General features: G+C 39.5%; 1 protein-coding gene across 4 annotated transcripts in view; it reads left to right on the top strand.

Moving 5' to 3' along the window:
* TPK1 (thiamin pyrophosphokinase 1) overlaps nt 1-23,124 on the top strand; it is a 354,923-nt gene that overhangs the window by 174,999 nt on the left and 156,800 nt on the right. For all 4 annotated transcript variants that reach the window (XM_043463952.1, XM_043463953.1, XM_043463950.1 and 1 more), the window contains exon 6: nt 3,273-3,368. In XM_043463952.1, the coding sequence (XP_043319887.1) occupies nt 3,273-3,368 (96 nt within the window). The remainder of the gene's footprint in view (nt 1-3,272; nt 3,369-23,124) is intronic.

The following is a 23,124-nucleotide window of genomic DNA, read 5'->3' as shown; positions in this document are numbered from 1 at the left end:
ACCCTCGCCTTCTCCGACAGAGTCCAAAAGTCTGTTCTGTACATCTGTGTCTCTTTTTCTGTTTTGCATATAGGGTTATCATTACCATCTTTCTAAATTCCATATATATGTGTTAGTATGCTGTAATGTTCTTTATCTTTCTGGCTTACTTCACTCTGTATAATGGGCTCCAGTTTCATCCATCTCAGAACTGATTCAAATGAATTCTTTTTAACAGCTGAGTAATATTCCATGGTGTGTATGTACCACAGCTTCCTTATCTTTAATTGGCCAAGTCTCATATCTTGAATATCTTCATAGAGCCCAGTTCTTATGACTCCAGGGAATTGAACTTTGTTCTGTATTACCAATAATTACAAATAACTATGAGCATATTTCTATGATTTTCTTGTCTGCAGGATCATGATAGTTTTTCATCTTTACTTTTATATTTTTCCTCTTCTAGATATTAATATGTTATCTTAAGACCCGGAAGACAGTGAAAACATCTTTCATTGGCCAAAGACCTATGTGTTGTGTTGTAGGTGACCTTTCTAGGTGTCAAAAGCTGCCCTGAGTGGACTCCTGGAGCTGTTTCTACTTCTAGTGAATTTATCCTTATTCTGTGATAATATTAGGATCATTTAAACTAGTCAAAATTCTAAAAAACTGTGGATGACTGATAAATGCTTTTGGTTAGAGTTTGTAGGCATTTTTAGTTTATTTAGATACAGTCTGAATTTTTCAGTGCTGGTAATCTGTCTCTGCGTCCTTACTTAAACTTCTCCATGTGTCCATCTGAAGTTGATGAAGTAAGGATTTTATTCAAGCCTAAGTCTTATAGTTCAAGTAGCTTTTTTATTAATATTCTGTGGAGCCAACTTTAGAGATATCATAAGACCTGGGCTTCTTTAGAGATATGGTAAGAACTTGCAGCTGCTGCTGCTAGGTCGCTTCAGTTGTGTCCGACTCTGTGCGATCCCATAGACGGCAGCCCACCAGGCTCCCCCGTCCCTGGGATTCTCCAGGCAAGAATACTGGAGTGGGTTTCCATTTCCTTCTCCAATGCATGAAAGTGAAAAGTGAAAGGGACGTCGCTCAGTCGCGCCCAACTCTTAGAGACCCCATGGACTGCAGCCCACCAGGCTCCGCCATCCATGGGATTTTCCAGGCAAGAGTACCAGAGTGGGGTGCCATTGCCTTCTCCGGTAAGAACTTGGGGTGGTAGTAAAAGAATCTGGCTGCAATTCAGGAGACACAAGAGACGCAGGTTCTATCCCTGATCAGGAAGATCCCCTGGAGGAGGAAATGGCAAGAATACTCCAGTATTCTTGCCTGGAGAATCCCATGGACAGAGGAGCCTGGTGGGCTACAGCTCGTGTGGTTGCAAAGAGTTGTACCTGATGGAGCAGCAAAGCATGTGTGAAGACCTTGGTCTTTCAGTTATCTAGGAATTTGTTCCCATGTCATGGGAGTAAAGAAATAGGATTTCTAAATGTGACCTGCTGATAATTATACCTTGCTGTCCAGTTTTTTAGTCAAATTAAACTTCTTTTTATTGTCTTAATCTGCAAACTGTTATAGTGGGACTACATAGGTGATGTCTTGGATTCTCTTTAGCTATAATGTTTCCTGTGGATCTGTGTTGATTCTGGGACGATAACAGTGAAAGCAGATGATGATCTATTAGGCATCTCTTTTATTGCTATTTCTGTTTGCCTTTTTAGTTTTGTTTCCCTTTGTTGGAGTGATTATTTCTCTGGTTAGTATTTAAAAAAGGAAGATAATCAATCATTGTCATATTTGGCAATAAAATAAGATGCCACGCTGTCCTACCACATTTGCCAACAGACCTTTTCATTCCTCAAGAATTTTATTTATTGAACACTTAACTATATAGCACACTGGTGCCAGGCACTGGGAACAGTAGTAAAAATATAAGTCCTGCCCTCCAGAAAGTTTCAATGTAGTTTTTTTGGTTTGTTGACAATCTAATATCCTCTTCTCTGATAATATTCCTGTATGCTCTGGCATATTCTTGTGTCTTTTTCTTTTTTTAGGGGTATTAGCCTGAGAGAAGTCAACTTTATATCCTTGCTTGGCCATTATAGTAAATTTCAATGTTCTTTTAGGGTCAGGAAAGTATTTATCGATGATCTTGTAAAAATGACATATGCATCTTTTAGGACATAATATATTTTTGAATGATGAGAAATTAATTTTTTCATTGGTCACTACATTGTAGGACACTCATAAATGAATGAAGCACAGCTTGAGCCCAACACCTTTCAAGAGACCTTGAAGTTAAAGAAGAACCTTTAAATCTACTGCGAATGGTTTTTGGAATAATTTAAGAGCCAGTATGGGTGTTTTGTATCCTTGAGAACTCTTTGAATGGCAACTTTATATACTAGATTACATTTAACTTTCCCTTACTCAGCTGTTTGTCAGAGACGTCACATTGTTTTATTCCTGAATTACGAAGTCCAAAGTCTCGCTGTGCTCTGGTTTTACGTACCTTTGCCTCTGTAAGACATTGGAGGAGAAGGTGTCATTTCAAAAACACTGTTTCTCGAACCGTCTCAGTTCACTAGTGCCAGAGAGCTGGCACTTTTGTGGCGTTATAGTTATAAATATATTTCAGTGTTTTTCACTAGGTAAAATATCTGTTGTAGAGGAGACAAAGAACTTATAAATTAACTTCATTATGTCCCAAAGATAATCCGAGAGGCGTGTTTACACAGGCCATCTCTCTCCCTGCTTCTTTTTAAGTGGGGGAAAAAGGTGTTGTAAAGGAATTTTATAGGACAGCTAACTTGATTTTACTTAAAATATAGTTCATCAGTTCATCATTAGCTCGGTATTAGTTTTTCTATTCATGTACATAAACTTAGTCTGCTCAAAGAAACTCAATGTTTATTAGAAGTAGTTTCATTTTAGTTTGAATTCATTTCACTGTGAGTATATTTTGTAATACTCATACCGATGTCCTTATGTTAATCTTGAATGTTATCACAGCAGTGAGTTTTAAAGACCATTAATGTAGTATTATCTGTACTTTTTTGGGGTAAAATGATTGTCATAATCAGATCATTATTTTGGTAGTCCAACATCATTGCTGAGAGATCCTGTTATGTGAAATAAGAAAGATAATGATAATGATTTTAATGATCAAGGTATAACACAGGCATCATAGGATACGTGTGATGCTCTCTCTCTACTTTTATAGCTCTTGATCTTGTTCCTCGTTCGACATCATTACTAACTTCTACCTTTTATCTTATTTAACACAGGGCTGTGAAATTATTTCAACTCCTGATCAAGACCATACTGACTTTACCAAGTGCCTTGAAGTGCTCCAAAAGAAGATAGAAGAAAAAGACCTACAGGTAAGATCGATGCCTATTTGGTGGTTATGAATCTTAAACCAAGAATGTGAAAAATCCTGTTTTTACTCACCTGAAATCATTATTTGCTTTTGTGCTGATTATTTGGTTTCCCTTGTCAGGTTTCTTCAGTATATGAATAAATCTGTACTTAGTTGCCAAAACATTAACGTGTGCACTCGAATCAGAGGTCACAGATTTAGAACCTTCCAGTGAGTGGTGAGGTCCCAAAATGGGTGAAGTGGACCTTGTCTATAGCAATCAAAACTGACGGCTCATTCTGAGCCTAAAGGAAGTAGCTGCTCTCCACCCCAAGTTGGTTGTTACCCTGCAGAGCTGTATATGTACGTATGTGTATTTATATAGTATGTAGGCCAGACCAACAAATATGGCCTGGATTTGGCCATCCTTGCAAATTCTTATTTAAACAAATAAAATATTGTTGACCTTTTTTAAAAATGAGAGAAGTGTCTGTTACTTTGCATGCATGGGCTCTTTAAGGTATTCAGTAGTGATTTTCACCTAGCATCCAAGAGTATAATCATATAATTACATCATTTAGCTAATGCACACATTTGTATTTTTTAATATTTTACAGTATTTTGACAGTTGTTGAAATGATATGCAAACTTTTTATAGCCTTTATTCAGTGAAGATCCACAAAATTAAACCTGAAGCGTTGAAGGACAATTGACTTATTTTCCTGGGAAGGAAGGGAGATAAACTGAAATGCGTGATCCAGTGTGTTGTTTTATTTAAAATTTTTTTTTTTTTTTTGTGGCTGTAGGGTCTTAGTTCCTGGACTAGGGATCAGACCCATGCCCCTTGCAGTGGATGCATGCAATCTTCCCACTGGACTGCCAGAGAAGCTCCCAACATGTCATTTTAAAGGAAGAATACAAGGACAACATCTCTGTACATTGGGATGGTTTTCAAAGTACAGCAAGATAGTGTTTCAGCCTTTCCTCAATAATCGTGTGGGAAAGGACCAATTCAGACCCAGTGCGGGCAGATTTCACGTCTGCTCCCTTCATGCCTTGGCTCTGGGTAGCCTTTGCTTTCAGTCTGGTCTCCCTGAGTCTCTGCAGTGGCTGCTTGTAGCAGTTTCTTCACGCCTTCACATCTAGAGGCATTGAGGGGTAGGGGTGTCACTTGCCACCGTCCTTAGACCTCAGTCCTGAAATTTCTCCATGAATCTATACTTGGTTTCAGCGCAGGATGATGAAAGTTACCTGACTTTCTGGGACCAGAGTAGAGAGTGGGGTCAACCCCCGAGTCTCACACAGTCTAACTCCATGGCTGGTACACAGTGGTGGGACCGCCTAGATGGTGGACAGGCACCCCTGATAAAAACTTGCTCCTTCGCAGAAGGTCTGGGAGGTTTATTCTAAGGTATGTTTACTAAGCTGAAGGAGTCGATCCTTTGGTCCCTTTGAAGGGGAAAGCCTTTTGTAACCATCATTAGTTGACAAGTAGCTCACTCTACATTCTCACCACAAGTAATTGAGTGAACATTTCTCATCTCTATGGTGGCTTGAGCTGTTCCAAACGTGCCACTTGCAGCAGTCAATTGCTGTAATTATCTGTTTAAGGAAAAGGGGAAACAACCTACTGAGAATTATCGGCTTCATTGAGACATAGCTGATGTGGAATTTCTTAGAAGAAAGTTCTAAGTCTTCACAATAGTTTCGGTTTTCCTAGTGCTCCCACTGGAAGCTGGGAAGCCAGTGATGTTTGTTGTGTCTAACTGATAGTATCTGTATACAGTGTTCAGTCACTGAATCACAAAACAAACCGTCCTGTCTCACTCTACAACAGAGTCTAGAGAGAGCCTCAGGCTGGGAGGCAAGAGTAGAGTAATCAGTGTTCTGATCTGTGAAACAAACTGGGCAAAATGTTGTCCAAGCCATTGCAGGTCCAGAGCAAGAGGACCTCTTCGAGGACACCTGCGTTGGGCAGAAAGGACCACATCCTCCTGCTCCCCTGTGCTTAGGCTGGAGGCTGCCGGGGAAGCGTGTGGACCCAGGGGTAGGCTGTGGTGTATCATAAAGGGATTGCTGCTGGGCGAGGGGAGCCAGCTGCCCTCCTTACAGCTCAGTGGTGAGGTCTTTGTGGGGAGGATGGGAACAGGGCACCTCCGTGGCAGACATGCTTTGGGTCCAGGGCATTCCACATCCTCATCTTGAGCCCCTCTTTCTCCTTGTTCCTAAAAGATTCTAGATTCCCCCTTCTCCTTTGCCTTAAGGTGTTTCTGTACATGTTGCTCCCTCCCACTAGAGGAGGATTTTTGAGAAAATTTTGATTTTCTTGCCAAAGCCATGATGGTGGGGTCCTGACATCCTCATGGAGGACTTTTAAAAAATATTCATTGATTTATTTGGCTGCCCTGGGTCTTAGTTGTGGCATGTGGAATCTTTCATTGTGACTTGCGGGGTTTTTGTTGTGGCATGTGAGCTCCCAGCTGAGGCATGTGGGATCTAGTTCCCTGATCAGGGATAGAACCTGGACCCCTTGTTCTGGGAGCACAGAGTCTTAGCCACTGGACCACCAGGAAAGTCTTTCAAGGACGTTCCCCACCATCGCTCTGGGTTACGCTCGGCTGCTCTACATTTCTATGCTTCCCTCTTTTCTCTGTTCAGATACTCTGAATACTTTTGATAATTGTGTTAATTATTTCTGTTCGCTAAGGCCTTTCTTCCCAGCTTGACTATATAGCCCATGAAGCTGAGATCAGGTCTGTCTTGTTCATGGTCAGATGGCAGCACTTCGCACATGAGATGCTCGGGGAACTCACAGGAGAGCAGAAGAGGATGCATTTAGGGGAGAGGCTTTTAGAGAAGCCTGGGACATAAGAAAGAAACAGGAGTGAGATGGCGAAGGGGAGAAGGTGGTGGCCAAGTGTGGCAGCATACAGACAAGGTGGCTGGCACTCCAGTGAGGCGACAGTGTTGTTTTGAAGAATTTTAAGACAGAGACTTTGTTGTTAGAAGCACGGTTAGGTCAACTGAACACATAACTCACAATGAAAACTATACAAAGTAGCTGTTGTTCAGACTGGAGAAGATGATTGTGTTAAATCTGAGGACTCTCTGTGGGCTTTCCCCTGAGTTTATGTTTAACCTGGGAGTGACAACTTGGTCTTTGATTTAATATAATAGTAGGAGAAAAGCAAGATTAGAGACATTAGAAGGGAAAATCATAAAAGATTCCCCTCCGCACGTTCTCCTGCCCTCAAGTGAGATCACCATGAGGGCTTTTACAGATTTCTTCCTAAAATACACATGAACTATATCAGAAAATCCTTTTTATTTCCCTGCTTAATAAATCTTAGAAAATTATCAAACATTTCTGGTTTTCCACTTACTAAATTATAAATATGAATGTGTAACCCAAATGTCTATATTTGGTGAGTCCTTATTAGCATGTATGTTAAAATATCAGCTATAGTATAAATGAATTAAAGTAGTATTTAATATGTTGAGGAGCCATACTATGTAACATATTAGAACTTTGTAGAATTTGGATTAGGATCTGTCCTTATCCTTAAGGAGTTTACTATCTAGAACATGAGGTTAATTATAAAAAAAGATTTCCCTAAATTGCCTTATTTATTATTTATTTACCTATTTAAAACCTGCTCCTCCCGAACTTTTATTCCTCTGTGAAAGGGTTCTGTGATACATGCGGCTTTTTAATGCTTTGCTTTTATGTTGCCACATTGTTTATCTGTGACTGAGTCATGAATAATACATTATCAGGATGCTATCTGATATGACTGAATCTTCAAAGAGCAAATATATTTTTTGATGCTATGATACACATTTGAGATCTAAATCCTGGAATACAAGGGAAAACATTAAAAGCTATTGCTCCAAGTTTCAAAAAATGTAAGACATACATTGTTTAGGGTGAAGCAGGAAGATATCTAGATGATAAGGCACTAAGAATAATAGTTCTTCCAAAATGTAGGTTGGGATATTTCCTAGAATTACATGGCAATAGAATCAGTTACTTTAGTTTCTGTTATTTTAAAGAGACTTTGTATTGGACAAAATGTAGGCAGGAAAGTTGATGTTAATTTCAAACTGTATAGATTTCAACTCATACGAGTTTTATTTTCTAAAACCTCAATGCCTTTTTTTAACCCTTTATACTATGTTATTTTTATAAACAGGTTTTTTTAATTAAATGACATAGGATGCTGAATAAATAAAGTATTACATAGTGAAAGTGAAGTCGTTCAGTTGTGTCTGACTCTTTGCAACCCCATGGACTATAGCCTACCAGGCTCCTCTTTCCATGGAATTTTCCAGGCAAGAGTACTGGAGTGGGTTGCCATTTCCTTCTCCAGGGTATCTTCCCAACCCAGGGATTGAACCCAGGTCTCCTGCATTGCGAGAAGACGCTTTACCATTTGAGCAACCAGGGAAGCCCTAAGTGTTACATAAATAAGAGCAAATGCCTAAATTTTATATACACAGAGACTAGTATTAGTGACTAACTTAAATATCCGAAAGATTGTGGAGATAATCATTCACCAAAGAGGACAGAGTAGAAAGACCCTGAGCTTACCTTTTCTCTGGGGCACATCAAAATTACAACTCTTTACAGAGCAACTATCAGTGAAAAGCACTGAAACCCACCAGAAAAGATCTATAGAAAGAAAACATAACCAGACAGCTAGGAGGGGCGGAGTCTAGTATAGTCAAGACTCATACCCCCAGGTGGGTAACCTGTAAACAGGAGATTAATTACAATTATAGAGGTTTTCCCCAGGGAACAAGGGTTGTGAACCTGGCATCAGCCTCCCCATCATGGGGGTCCTGTGACTGGAAGATGAGCCCCCAGGATTTGTGGCTTTGAAGGCCGGTGGGGCTTACTTTTCAGAGACCATGAGGGCTGTGGGGAGATAGATACTCTAATTTTAAAGGGATCCAGGAGAGAACTAGTCATTTGAAAGGTGCCTGAATCACACCTACCTGCTGATCTTGGAGAGTTTTAAACTATTTTTATCCACTAAATGTCAGTATTGGACATGATTATTTTGTAATGGACTAATTTTTTTTTAATGTTCATACTAAATAACTGTTGCTGCTTATCAAATTTAAGACTAACTATGTCTGATTGGCTAACTCATTATATCTGAGTGGCTCAGATGGTAAAGAATCTGCCTGCAATACAGGAGACCCGGTTCCCTCCCTAGGGTTGGGAAGATACCCTGGAGGATGGAATGGCAACCTGGAGAATTCCATGGACATAGAATTGGACCATTTTCCCCCATCACTTCATGGCAAATAGATGGCAAAACAATGGAAAAAGTGACAGACTTTATTTTGCGGGGCGCCAAAATCACTGCAGATGGTGATTGCAGCCATGAAATTAAAAGACGCTTGCCCCTTGGAAGAAAAGCTGTGACAAACCTAGACAGCATATTAAAAAGCAGAGACATTACTTTACCAACAAAAGTCTATCTAGTCAAAGCTATGGTTTTTCCAGTAGTCATGTTTGGATGTGAGAGTTGGACTATAAAGAAAGCTGAGCGTCGAAGAATTGCTGCTTTTGAGCTGTGGTGTTAGAGAAGACTCTTGGAGAGTCCCTTGGCCTTCAAGGAGATCCAGCCAGTCCATCCTAAAGGAAATCAGTCCTGAATATTCATTGGAAGGACTGATGTTGAAGCTGAAACTCCAATACTTTGGCTACCTGATGCAAAGAACTGACTCATTGGAAAAGACCCTGATGCTGGGAAGGATTGAAGTCAGGAAGAGAAGGTGATGACAGAGGATGAGATGGTTGGATGACATCACTGACTCTATGGACATGAGTTTGAGCAAGCTCTGGGAGTTGGTGATGGACAGGGAGGCCTGGCATGCTACAGTCCATGGGGTCTCACAGAGTCTTACATGACTGAGTACTGAGCTGAACTGAGGAGACTGGTGGCCTACAGTCCATGGGGTCTCAAAGAGTTGGACTCAACTGAGCAACTGACTCTTTCTATCTGATTGGACTAATTACTTTTTCAATATGATAAAATATGTACAGAAGATAGTTGTATGATAGTTCTCTGAGAAGTATTTTCCAAGGTACTGTGATGTCGTCAGTAAAGTCCACTCTGATGAGCTGATATCTTTGTCAAGATTTCAGTCTTATCTGAAGTAAAACAATAAATCTGTTGTGTGTGTAAATGTCTTCTAGAGAGGAATAAATACTGTGTTTACATGAGCGAAACCTAGTCAATACCACCTTAAAGTATCATAATAAACATCATCAGTCATGATTCAGAGCAGAGTAGATAAGAGAGACATGAAAGCTAAATGCAGTGGGGTGAAATGTGAATAAAGTCCAGAGTATCCTTAATAGTGGTGCCCCAATGTCAGTTTTAGTTATGACAGATGTGGCGTTTTTGTATAAGATGTTAGCACATCATTGACAAGGAGACTTTTGCAGAAACTTAACACCTGTGGCCAGCGATTTGTTATGTGAGTGTATATTGAAATACCTCAAGTCGCAAAAGATATTTTAATATGTGTCTGGTCAGTGAGTTAACATCAGTGGGAACTGGTGATTGGTATTGCTACCTGAACTATCTTCACGACTTTTCCCCAAATCTCAAATTATTTCTAAGTAAAATGTTTATTCAAAACATATTTCAGTGTCTTCAAGATGCTATAACTGGAGAATGGTGTTATCTTCCTATGCCATGTGTCATAGTAAAATAGAACAGAAAGGCATGAACTTCAATCAAAATAACTTTCTGTGGACTCTTTCAACTTTAAAGTGTTTCCTCAGAAAGTTTCAAGTCATGTCTGCTGCCCGTTTAGGCAGTTATTGGACATGAAAACCATGCCTGCTTGAAAGTCTTAGCTAGAAATTGGTGTTTTTAAACTACGTGACAACCCAGATCCTCTCAACCATTCCAGTTTTCCCAAGAGACCAGAGTATGGTAAGACTCAATCAAGGATGTGATTTCGTCAGGATTGGCTCTTGAAGGAGTAACCCTGTTTGTTCCTGTGTTCCCTCCTGACCCATCAAAGTCCTGTGGTCTTCATCACCACCTGCGTTTTCTCCCCGGCTCTTCTTATATTGATATTCTGTCACACCTGCCTTTTACTTCTATCTTGTTTCCCTGGGCTTCAGTTATCATTCTGTGCCATTAATGCTCTAACTTATGTCTCTAATCCTGAACTTCAAAGCCTTATTTCTAACCACTAACTGGAAGGCCAGAGGAACTTCATTTCAGTGTAAACCAAAATTCATCATCTTTCTCACAAAATCTCATTTTCTCTGTCTTTATTTTCTGTCTCATTCAGTGCCACTGCCATCCATCCGCCTGGCAGAACCTGAGAGTAACCTTATATTTTAGTATCCTTGCACCATCCCTCAATGGCTAGTTGCAGCTGCTATAATCCTACAGACATCTCCTGTGCCCACTTTGTTCCTTCCAGCCTTACTGCTGCTGTCTTAGTTCAGACCTTTATCATTTCTTACCTGGGGTATTTGACTAGTCTTCTATTTGCCCCATTCACTCCATTCCCTTACTAAAATTTATAGCCTCTATTTTAAATGGATATATGCTTTAAATCTTTTCTCCTAGTTACTTATTCAATAAATACTTGTTCAGTGAATAAATTTATTTCCAGTAACATCAAGGCAGATTCCAAAGGACATCCTGGCAAACCTCAGCTGGCATGTATCCTCTGAAAGAATCTTCTCAGTAGCAGTTCCTACTAATTCTCCATGACACGTGTCCAGATTCTTTATACTGCTTGTTGTCTGTACCAGTTGTAAAGATTGAATATGTTCATTATGAAAAGTATTGGTCTCCAACACATTGTAATTAGAGGTTATCTCTGATGCTTGGGGTAGGCTGACTTTCTTTCCGCTGCTTGACTGGTTCTTTAGGATTCAGCTCTCTCATCTGTAAAGTCAGAATAATAATGTGCACATACCAGGGGGTTACGAGGCAAAGCACTCACTGCAATGTCAGCCACATATAAAGTCCTTCATAAAAATATAACAGCAGCTGTGGTGGTATTAATAGTCATATATTGTTATGCACCTTAGCTCTTGTGATCTTTTATAATATTTTATATAATAGGATATTTTTATGTAATATATTTGTATGTTTATAGAATATAAATATAAATTTTTATGTAAATGAAATATAAAATACTCTAAAATATATTTTATGTATTTCACTTTGTAAAATATATTTTATGTGTAATAGTTATATATGAGGCTTCCCAGGTGGCTCAGTGGTCAAGAATCTGCCTGCCAGTGTAGGAGATGTGGGTTTGATCCCTGGGTCAGGAAGATCCCCTGGAGAAGGAAATGGCAACCCACTCCAGTATCCTTGCCTGGAAAATCCCATGGACGGAGGAGCCTGGCGGTCCATGTGTTCACAAAGGGTTGGACATGATTGAAGCAAAGGAGCATGTATGCAGGCACATAATTATATATAATGGTGTTTACCTTATAAAATATATACATTCATCTATTTTATAAAAATAAATATAAATAAGATATCTTTTATAGAATATATGCATAGTTAACCTTTTGATTTTATAATAAATTTCATGGAATAATATGATATTAAAATTAGATAATGTTTTTAGCAATCAGACTAATTAAGTTTATAGCTCTGGTTCATGGACTCATCATTTTCTTTTTTTTTTTTAATGACAAAAATTTTTTTAATTGAGGTATGACACGTTTCATGTGTACAACACGATTTGATATTTGTATAAATTGTGAAATCATCACAGTAAGTCTAGCTAACATCCTAGCATTGTTTCTTTTGGATATACTCTAGTTTTATGAGATTTCTTGTACTATAAGACACATGAATGAAGCAGAGGGCTCCTCACAGGTTGCTCTGTTTTCCAGGGGAAGTCTTCAGCCTTCCGTATTCCTGGGGAACCAGTGAGAATGGGGTCGGTCTGTTTAGTGGTGGGATCCACCCGCAGGACGATTGCACAGCTCTGCTGATCACGCCTGGCCTCCGGCCTCGATGGAGAGAGAAGAGGGGTGGCGTGCACTAGCTTCTCCCAGCTTGCACATGCCTTGTGCTCACTGCGCGGTCACCAAGGGACGTATTACCCAACATTTGTCAAAAGTTGGCTTCAGAGTTCCCAGAGTAGACTTTCTTCTCTTAGATACACTATGGAAGCTCCTGGGGATCTTCTGCTAATAAGCTTAATGAACTTTCATGTCGTACCTGCAGCCAGGTACCTGTCAGTACCTGACAGGTCAGTACGCTATGATTTGGTGGCCAAACCAATGGCCTCAAATAGTCTACATTCTAATAAAGGAAACATACAGATGCATCACCATATACTAATTCAGACTGTCATAGTTGCTGTGGCTTGCCTTTTCAGGATAGTTCCAGCTTTTTAAAAAGCAGATTTGTTTTGTATAGAACTCTTCTCTGCTTCACCTTTTACTTATTTAATTTTTATATATTTATTTACTTGAAACCTAGACAGTATTTGACATCACTTTGCTGACAAAGATTCGTATCATCAAAGCTATGGTTTTTCCAGTAGTCATGTACAGATGTGAGGGTTGGGCCATAAAGAAAGTTGAGCACCAAATTTTGATTGACACTGGAGAAAACTCTTGAGATCTCTTGAGAAAACTCTTGAGAGTCCCTTGGACAGCAAGGAGATCAAACCAGTCAATCCTAAAGGAAATCAGACCTGAATATTCATTGGAAGGACTGATGCTGAAGCTCCAATACTTTGGCCACCTGATGCGAAGAGCGACTCATTGGCAAAGACCCTGATGCTGGGAAAGACTGAGCACAGGACGAGAAGGGGGTGACAGAGGATGAGATGGTTGGGTGGCATCATTGACTCAATGGACACGAGTTTGAGCAGAGTTTGGGGGATGGTGAAGGACAAGGAAGTCTGGTGTGTTGCAGACTGGTGGGGTCGCAAAGAGTTGGACATGGTTTAGCGACTGAACAATAACAACAACTCATTAATTTGGTTGTGCTGGATCTTCGTTGCTGTGTGCGGGCTTTCTCTAGTTGTGGAGAGTGGGGGCTACTCTATTTGTGGTGCGTGGGCTCCTCATTGTGGTGGATTCTCTCATTGCAGAGCATAGGTTCTAGGTGGTGGGCTCCTCATTGTGGTGGGTTCTCTCATTGCAGAGCATAGGTTCTAGGTGCGTGGGCTCCTCATTGTGGTGGGTTCTCTCATTGCAGAGCATAGGTTCTAGGTGCGTGGGCTCCTCATTGTGGTGGGTTCTCTCATTGCAGAGCATAGGTTCTAGGTGCGTGGGCTCCTCATTGTGGTGGGTTCTCTCATTGCAGAGCATAGGTTCTAGGTGCGTGGGCTCCTCATTGTGGTGGGTTCTCTCATTGCAGAGCATAGGTTCTAGGCGCGTGGGCTCCTCATTGTGGTGGATTCTCTCATTGCAGAGCATAGGTTCTAGGTGCATGGGCTCCTCATTGTGGTGGATTCTCTTATTGCAGAGCATAGGTTCTAAGTGCATCGGCTTCGGTAGTTGCGGCTTCCAGCTTTGGGACACAGGCTCAGGTTATGGCAAACGGGTTTAGTTGCTCCGCAGCATGTGGGATCTTCCTAGACCGCAGATTGAGCCTGTGTCCTCTGCTTGGCAGGTGGACTCTCAATCACTGGACCACCAGGGAGGTCTCTTGGCTTCACCTTTAAATTTACATTTGGGAAAATGAAATAAGAATTTTTTTCTAATGAAATTGCACCTCAAACCAATGAAGCCTGGTATGACCACCCAATTTAAATATCCCCCCCACACACACACATCCCTCCTCCTCTTCCATCTCCAAGTTCAGCAGCCCTTTCCCCTTTCCTGCTGAATTTCTGCATTCCACTTGTCACCATCAGACATGTTTAGAATAGTTGTTTCTGTATTCACTGGCTGGAGTGTAAAGTTTGTGTGGGCAGGGAATTGTGCTTGTTTGTTCTCTGCTGTATTCCCAACATCTAAAGCAATTCCTGGCAGTCCATAAATATTCATCAAGTGAATGTATACATATATGTAAGAACAGCCTTTATATCAAATGTTGGTAAACTTTATTTAGTAATCTGCTTTGACATAACAAAGTTTATTCTGCTGCCGTAGCTCTTGTTCCTTTGTAATCGAACATGCTTTTCTTTTGGCTAGTACATGGAGATATCCACTGTTACTTGGTGATACACACACGTCTGGCTTTTCTCTTCACTTTGTGGGGCAGGGAAAGGGGATGTATATTGTGTGTTTTTAAAAACAGTACACAGGGTATCTTCTTTTTGTTTCATTAATTGGTATTTTACTCCTGGGACCTGATTCTTTTTCTAAGCTTAAGTTTCATGAGAAAGTTGAGAGCTGACAAATGAGAATACGTAGAAACTGTCGCATAAGCCATGGCCATTGTGAACTTGACAAGGATAAATCTTGCCAAATTCCTTGAATTGATATTGAAAGCAATACCATACAATTTCAACATCAGTTCTGTAGCTGAGGCATTATAAGACTCTCATAACATGTTTTTCTGCCTCCGTTCCTGTGCTTATCTACCCCAAAGGGATGTTGTAAGCTTAATTGGTAATTTTTGTGAAGTTCTAAAAAGCAACATGTCACACACACACACACACACACACACACACACACACACACACAAATGCACATTCAACTATACATCAGTATGCCTACACAGACCCCCTTTTAATTTTTGCTGTATTACCAGAATTGCTATCTTTGTCAAGTGACAAACTACTTACATGTTCAGGATCTGGAACAAATGAGGTGCAAGCTAAATATCAGGAGGAAGCAAGGAGAAGAAAAATTTCTGTGCATTGTGTGAACTAGCAGGCTGTTTTCCTAGATCATTTTGGAAAAGCCTTCAAAAGAGAAATTCACATCTCTGTTTTTTCCTTCTTCTTAGAGACCAGCAATCTTTTTTATAGGGCTGTGCAACAAGAGAAAATAGATATTCCCCGTGCTTTAGAGTGACTCAGGAGATGCTGCGATGGATATAAAAAGCTAACTGCCCTCCAGGCTGTGGCAGCCTAATCCATCCCTGCCAGAGGAAAGGCGTGCTTTTATGGGCCCCGGAACAAGGGTTAAGTTTATCTGTTTACCAGGACTCTCAGCTGGATGACTCACTTACCAGATAAAATTTCTTATTAATGCAGAGAGTTGCAGATATGGTTGGTGTGGTGCTCCTTTGCAGGAGAACGCTGACTTAATGTGAAAAGGACTATTTTATTTAGAGTTACTGCATCATGGAGACACAGAAACTACAGATGGAGGAGGAAACTGTATCTTATGTTAATCTTCTGGAAGATTCATGCACTTATAATGGAACATCCTGAAATTGCTTAGTAGATTATAAAATTTCTTCTTTTTCTATGTACCTGTTTTCCAGATGTATCATATATAGTAGTGCTTACCTCATAATTATGATTGTCCACAATGATAGTATCTACATTTTTTTAAGCAATAAATTCACCTATTTGAGGCTACAGACTAGACATATAGAGTTTGTCTTGGTTTAACAGCAAAAGATTATTTCAGATTTTAGTAAACAAATTTTTATTTCTAACTTTATGCTAGGGCTAAAATGAAAAACGACAGCAGTGGGAGTGGAGAACAGGGTGTTGGGGAGATCATAGGAAATGATAGAGATGAAGCAGTAGGCAGTCCCCAAAAGCCTTAGTTTAGCCTTTCACCTAACCAACTGAAGATTGCCTCCCCAGCAGAAGAATAACTTGTTTCATGTTAGATTTTTTAAATATTAGGGTAAATATTTACAATAGGCTACTTAAAAACCCTGTAACATTCATGTTTAAGAAATGATGTCCTATAGTTTAAGTCATGGGTGAAGAACTGAAATGATGTTAACTGCATGTCACAGGGATCTGCACATCAGATTGATACATTTTTGGTGGTAGTTTAGCAAGTAATCAGAAGAGATATATACATAGTAACACCTTCTTTGTGTAAGGTGATAAGCCTAGTTATCTGGGAAAGATACATTTAAATCAGAGAAGGTGGGATCCCATAGCATTCACTGTCTGTTCACCCTCTTTGCAGCTGGAAGTAGAAAATGTCTTTGTTTCCATGACTGTCTCTTTTCCTAGAAGTTCTGCTTAGCATTCTGTGGCCAGCATGCTGGTCCTTAACAGATAGATGGCATAGAAATAGGTAATATCAGCATCTCTTCTGGGTCCACTAGGAGCCTTACCCTGTCAATATATATGTGACTGTGTGTACTTTGCACTATGACCAGCTGTGTCAAAATAGTTGAAGCACAGTAGAAATAAGACTTTCTGAATTCAGAGTTCACTGATTGCATTTTAATTCTATTTCTCCATCCATTTCTACTAGAGATTTTAGATGACTATAAAATTGACCCTACAGATTTTGATTTTTTTCAAAACATCTGTATAAATGAAGGAAATTATTTCAGAAAGAGGAAATTATCATTAAACAAATATTTTCTCCCAGATAGCATTAGGTTTACTATGATGCTTATAGAGATGGAATATAGTTAGCAAAATAGCAAATGACCTCACTTAAAACTAAAAGTAAACCTGGGGATGATGAGGTGATCAGCTATTTTGTATATGTGTATTAGCTGAAGGAAACTTACTACATTGCAAGAAATAAACTTTAAGTAATTAATGTCACTGCAGTAACAGTTTTAACATTTTCATTTGGCATTATAAAATGGTCCAGTGCATAATCTAGAAACCAGAGTGTTAATGACCAAGTGCAAAATTTGCAATCAAAATGTCTCTGTTCTCCCAGAAGGTGGGAAGGGGGTAATTAACATAAACTATTTATATTGCACCAGATTGCAAAATCTAAGGATTGCACTGCAGCAAGCCCGATAGCCACCTATTATTAACTGGTCAATAAAAAATGAAGAGAGTTTTATGCCACTAAACTTTGGGAAAATAATACACCCGAAGTGCTACGAATAGCCGAACCTAATCCATCCAGACATGGGAGCCACGAGTTTCATTTATCATTTTAGACAAGAATATGCAGCTAAGACTTGTTTTATGGCTGAAGCAAAAGAAAGAAATATTGTTTGTAGTATAGAAAGCAAATCATGATGATGCAAGATAGGATAATAGCTTTTAAAAATAATCTCAAGTACAAAAATACTAATCTTCTGGGAACAGAGCAGAGGTTTTGAAAATTGTTTTCAGCTTGCTCAGTGGTGGGAATGGAAGCAGGTGAGAGAAAGAGGATGGAAGGGGATGAGAGAAAGAGGATGTGGGTTCCATGTTCTGGTGCCTCATAACCCACATTCCAACAAGTGGGAAGAATTTTATTTTATTTAGAGTTGCTTGTTGCTCTCTCGATGCTCAGCTTCAGTAGGGCATCATGTATGTTATAGAGTTTTTGGCCAGGGTGAAAATATCTGGTGCTTTTTCAGTAGGATAGTCAGGAAAGCGATGTGAATCTTTTCATTCATGTACCAAGCAGTCAGTTAACTTCAATGGACAACATTTACCCAAACTGTAATATACTTTCAAACTCTACTTCCAAATAGCTAGTGGTTCCTGAATATGATACAAATCATACTTCGAGTTTTCATTTTGCACTAAATACCAACTATGTTGAAGATGCCATGCTAGGTAGTTTGGGTTTTCTAAACCACAAATGATACATCTTTCCATTTCTCAAGACCTCAGAAGACATGAGAGGTTTGGAGACAATAAAGACCTCTAGTAGACTTATAATATCCATGTTATTTATACAGACCATGATTTATGTAATTTTACTTATAAATATGTTCCTGACTCTTCAAAGAATTTAATTTTCAGCAGAGGTAGTAGAATAAAATTATGTTAAAAAAAACAAAACAAAACACAAGTATGTGTTTTATTTTTTCTATTCAGCTCTCGTTGGCATTCACTTTCTGATATAGAGAAATGTAAATACATGCAAATCTGATCTTGCCATCCCTGTGTATTTACATAGAAGAAAAAGTAACACATTTCCACATTTAACTATTGTGCTTTTTGTTTATATGGAAAAAATATTCTTTCCCCAGGGGTCTCTCATTGACATGGTTTGAGAACCTACAGGCCAGGTAATCAAGGAAATATTAGTACTCATGATAGATCTGTAATGAAAGATAACACTTACTACAACCAGGCTTGAAATGTTTAAAAAATTCAAAGCCCAAGGTAAATCAAAAAAGCATTTCATTATTCTGGGCATGAACTCAGTCATTGTCCTGTTCTCTGTCATGACCAGGGCAGCTGAAATTAAGTGTTATCAAGGATTTCAAATAGCAGCCTGAGGGAAAGCAAGGAAAACTCCTGGTATGCAGCAAGAGTTCTAAGAAGTGAGCATCAGTGCTAAAAAGATTGTTTGCGGTCCCAAAGGAAGGATCTTTAATCCCTAGATAAAAAATTTGAATTTTGATCTATAGGTAATGTTAACCTGTTAGAAAATTTTGAATGAGACACCGTAATACAATTTAGAAAGTTAGTGTCATGGCTGTGTGCAAGCTGAACTGAAGGATGGAAAATTTCATGATAGTAATAAAAGAACCAGTTACAGGATTCTTGGAAGGATAACTCTTCAGTCATCTTTTCCATCAAGAACCTGAGAAAGAAATAGGGACCTTGGAAAATAGACTTCAAATGTGTGCTTAGTGATGCTTGGTCTTATTCACCAGAGGTAAAGCATGGAAACTGTAACCGTTCGGCTAACAGATGTCTGTAACATGTTTACCAGTCCGTCTAAGTACTGTAGGTTGTAGGGTGCAGCCTGAATGAGACAGTTTCTGACGCTAAGACCTTGCAGTCTGTGAAGTGGATGCCCTTGTAAGCGGGATAGGACAGGTGGGAAGCCCCTTGGAGGTGGACCTTCTCCAGCGTGGACTCTCCTTATGCAGGTGGTAGCTCAGCTGGATCTGGAAGATGAACTAGGAACTAACCAGAATCAAGAGAGTGTTTTGTTCTGAGTGTTTAAGACCAAAGGTGAAACTCTTAGGTTTGGGATGTCAAAGGATAGGTAATACTGAAAGTCCTGATCACACAACGCACACTTGGATCATTGACGTGTCTCTTATAGAGACATTCTCTAGGCTAATAATGCACTACTGGGGAGAGGACCTGGCATTTGGGGCAGGCCCGTCTCTGCTGGCCTCCTCTGCTGCTGGCTTGCAGCCTGTATGTCGAGAGCCTCTGGCAAAAGGAATTTCTTCCCGTCTGGGCATGCTGACCTCTCCAGTGAGGGTATGGACTGCCTGGACTTTTATTGCTGCAACTTTTACTGGGGGATTATATTTTAAAACAGTTGGGAGTCTTAGTGTAGACCCTTTTCATTGCCTCCATAACTTTCTGTCAAATACAAACAAGCTTGTGTACATTGCTCACTTTTCAGGTATCAATATGTGCCTTCCTCCTCTTCTTTTTTAATTTTTTTAAACTTTTCATTCAAAGAATATGTTCAAAAGCAAGCTTTGTGTAAATATGTTTATGACATCTCTTAATAACATACTTGCAGTTTGACATAATGAGATGAAAATGCTCTGTTCAAACAAGTTTTCTTTTTATTTTTTAAGGAGGTGGAGGTAGGCATCTTTGGAAATACTTTACAAGGGAGAGTGAGGGGAGGGGATAGTTCCAGCGCTGAAGTTTGCAATCTTGTGATGTGTTCTGAGAACCAAAGTGCTTCTAGAATATAAAGGGGGTGGGAGTTGTGGATGCAACTTACAAGTAAGTATTAGAGGAGACAGGACTTTAGTTTGTAGATTCTGGAGAGCTAATACTTCAAGAGAACATTGGCATGATCAGATTTGAGATGTAGAAAGTTTTCTCCCATAATCAGATAGGAAACTACTTGGTTACAGAAAGCCAGGCAGGAGGCCAGTGGGGTCACCCCAATGAGGAAAGTGATAACTGAATTAAGGCTGTGGCAAGGAGGATGGAGAGCAAATTATTTGAGGAAAAATAGGGAGCCTTATTATCTTGCCACTGCAAGAGGCATGATTTCTTTCTCACCCAAACAGGCTGCTGTTTCTCACCCAAACATTAAACTGTGACTCATTGGGCCTTGTTGAAATTTAAATAGGGTCCCTGTAGTATTGTTTTTCACAGGCTGCCAAGATCCAGCCAGGCATAGTCTTTGTTTGTCAATACAGTATATTCTGATACCGTAAAACCTCAGGCCTTTAATTTCTCTGGTGTCTCATTGTACTTCACATCAATCACTTGCATTATTTTACCGGTTCATTGAAACATACTTTGATGTTGCTGGGCTGTTGTCAGGTTATCGTTTCTGTTCTCTCCTGATCCAGTGATTTTCTTCATAGCCTGCATTGGGTCTTGTGTCTTTAAATTAGAGCATCCGACATTAAATTAGAGCATCCGACAATTGGACCAGAGAATTTCATCTTCTGTTCAAGCCTAGTTCTCATATAGTATGGATCTCTGAAGGTTAAGGGAAGCTTAAGGATAATGTCTAAATTTTTTGAGACCCTTGTGTTTAATTTTGTTCAGTTGGCTACATACTTGGAATTCTTGAACAGCAGGATAAACATGTGTCTTGGTTTACATGGAATAGTCCTGTTTTGTGCCTATATCCTTGGTGTAATTATTTATAATGCTCCCTTTTACTTTCAAGGGTGTCTCAGCTTGTGCATTAAATTGTATGGTCACCCTGTCTATCAGGCATAGCCACGAAGAAATTGTCCATTTATGCACCTGCAAAATTCAATTTATGAAGAGTCAATGCAATTAAAATATGCTGACAGCCACTGTCCCTGCTGTAGACTTCATGCATGCTGTATCTAAGTCTTTTTGAGGACAAATGGAGAAAAACATGTCATTTGTTTACCAAAAGGCTTTCATTGCTATAATAGAAAAATGAAATTGCTTCTCCTTTTGGTGTTATATATCCTTCAGCCAGTCTTGTCATGATTCTATTAAGACAGATAACGCAAAGCCAAGTTTTTCATTTGTTCTCTAAACAAAATAGACACAATTATTATTTAACCTATTAGAGTGGAAACCAGAGAATCTCATGTGGACTGTTAGAAGTGAAAGAGATCTTAAAAAACAGGTTAGGAATTCAGTCTGTCCCTTGCCTTTAGCGATGACTCACCTGTGTCACAAAGGTGTCATGTGACTTGTATATGGTTCTGTGGTTATTAAGGGAGTATACTATATTATAGTCGGGCCTTCCTGGTGCCCAGTGGTAAAGAATCCACCTGCCAATGCAGGAGACACAGGTTAGATCCCTGGGTCCGGAAAAGCCCTGGAGAAAGAACTGGCAACCTACGCCAGTATTCTTGCCTGGGAAATCCCATGGATGGAGCAGCCCGGTGGGCTACAGTCCATGGCGTTGCAGAGAGTCAGACAGGACTGAGCGATGGAACAGCAACAACGCTATACCGTAGTTGGGTCCCCAGTGCATTCACCCAGGGTTTCAGGGTCCTTTGTGCTACACACGATTGCAGATGAAGAGGCAAAAGCAGTTTCTATTCCACTACTTCCCTTTGCTGACAAAAACAGGTCCGTGTCAAATACCCTGACTTGAATGTAGGACATGTATAGAAATCATTTAGAAATTGATTTTTAACATTTTATATATTATAGAATATGGCATGATAGATACACACTTGTGTTATGTGTGCACAGATTTGTTATTTAAAATACTTTCTCTATAGATCTAATAGGATTGTAGCAACATTTTTTAAAGTTATAAACACTGAATCTTTGATGGATCACAGCCAATAGAAAATGTGTTAGTCTCTGAGAGTAGCTTTCGCTCTTTAGAGAATAGTAGATGTGTTCTAAAATAAAGAAACTTGCCCCCGGAGATACACAGTCTCCCTCTCATTGCCCTCTGAAACTCATGGTCCATCCTCGTTAAAAATCCCCTATATTTATCATGTCTGCACATGTAACACCAGCAGAAAGTGGCTTTTTTCTAAGGACAGTGGTTCTCTGCAGCCATAGTAGTGCTATTGAATGTTTTGTCTTTTCTCCTACTGCTTTTTCTAGAAGGGGCCCCAGAAGTAGGAGTGGATGACTTCACTGTTCTTTGCTGTTTCTAGACCTGTGTGATCCACTGGCCACCTGAGCACTTGACATGTAGCTAGCCTAACTTAAGGTGTGCCATCACTGTGAAATACATTGAGGATTTTGAAGACCAAGCAGGAAAAAAAAAGAATGTAAAGTATCTCCATTTTTCCAGCTTTATTGAGATACTTGATATATAACACTGTGTACATTTAAGGTATATAACATGATTTAATACACATACATATTGCAAAATGAGTACCCTAGTAGAGTTAGTTAGCAAGTCCATCACCTCACATGATTGCTTTTGTTTGTTGTTGTGACAGAACATTTATGGTCTACTTTTAGTAATTTCCAAGTATGTAGTTCAGTATTGTTAGCTATAGTCACCCTGCTGTCCATTAGATATTTAGAACTTATCATTTACCTGGAAGTTTGTACTTTTTGACCAATGTCTCTCTACTTCCCTATCCCCCAACTGACATTCTTCTCTCTCTCTTTTTTTTTGAGTTTAGAATTATTTTATGTGTTTATTTTTAAACTTTTATTTTGTAACGGGGTATAGCCAGTTAACAAGATTGTGATAGTTTCAGATGAACAGCAGAGGGACTCAGCCATGTATATTCATGTATCCATTCTTCCCTAAACTCCCGTCCCATCCAGGCTGCCATGTAACATTGAGCAGAGTTCCATGTACCATATGGTAAATCTTGTTGGTTATCCATTTTAAATATAGCAGTATG

This window comes from Cervus canadensis, chromosome 3, assembly GCF_019320065.1.
Source record: "Cervus canadensis isolate Bull #8, Minnesota chromosome 3, ASM1932006v1, whole genome shotgun sequence".
NCBI classification, from domain to species: Eukaryota; Metazoa; Chordata; class Mammalia; order Artiodactyla; family Cervidae; genus Cervus; species Cervus canadensis.
This window is presented reverse-complemented; position numbering and strand designations above follow the sequence as displayed.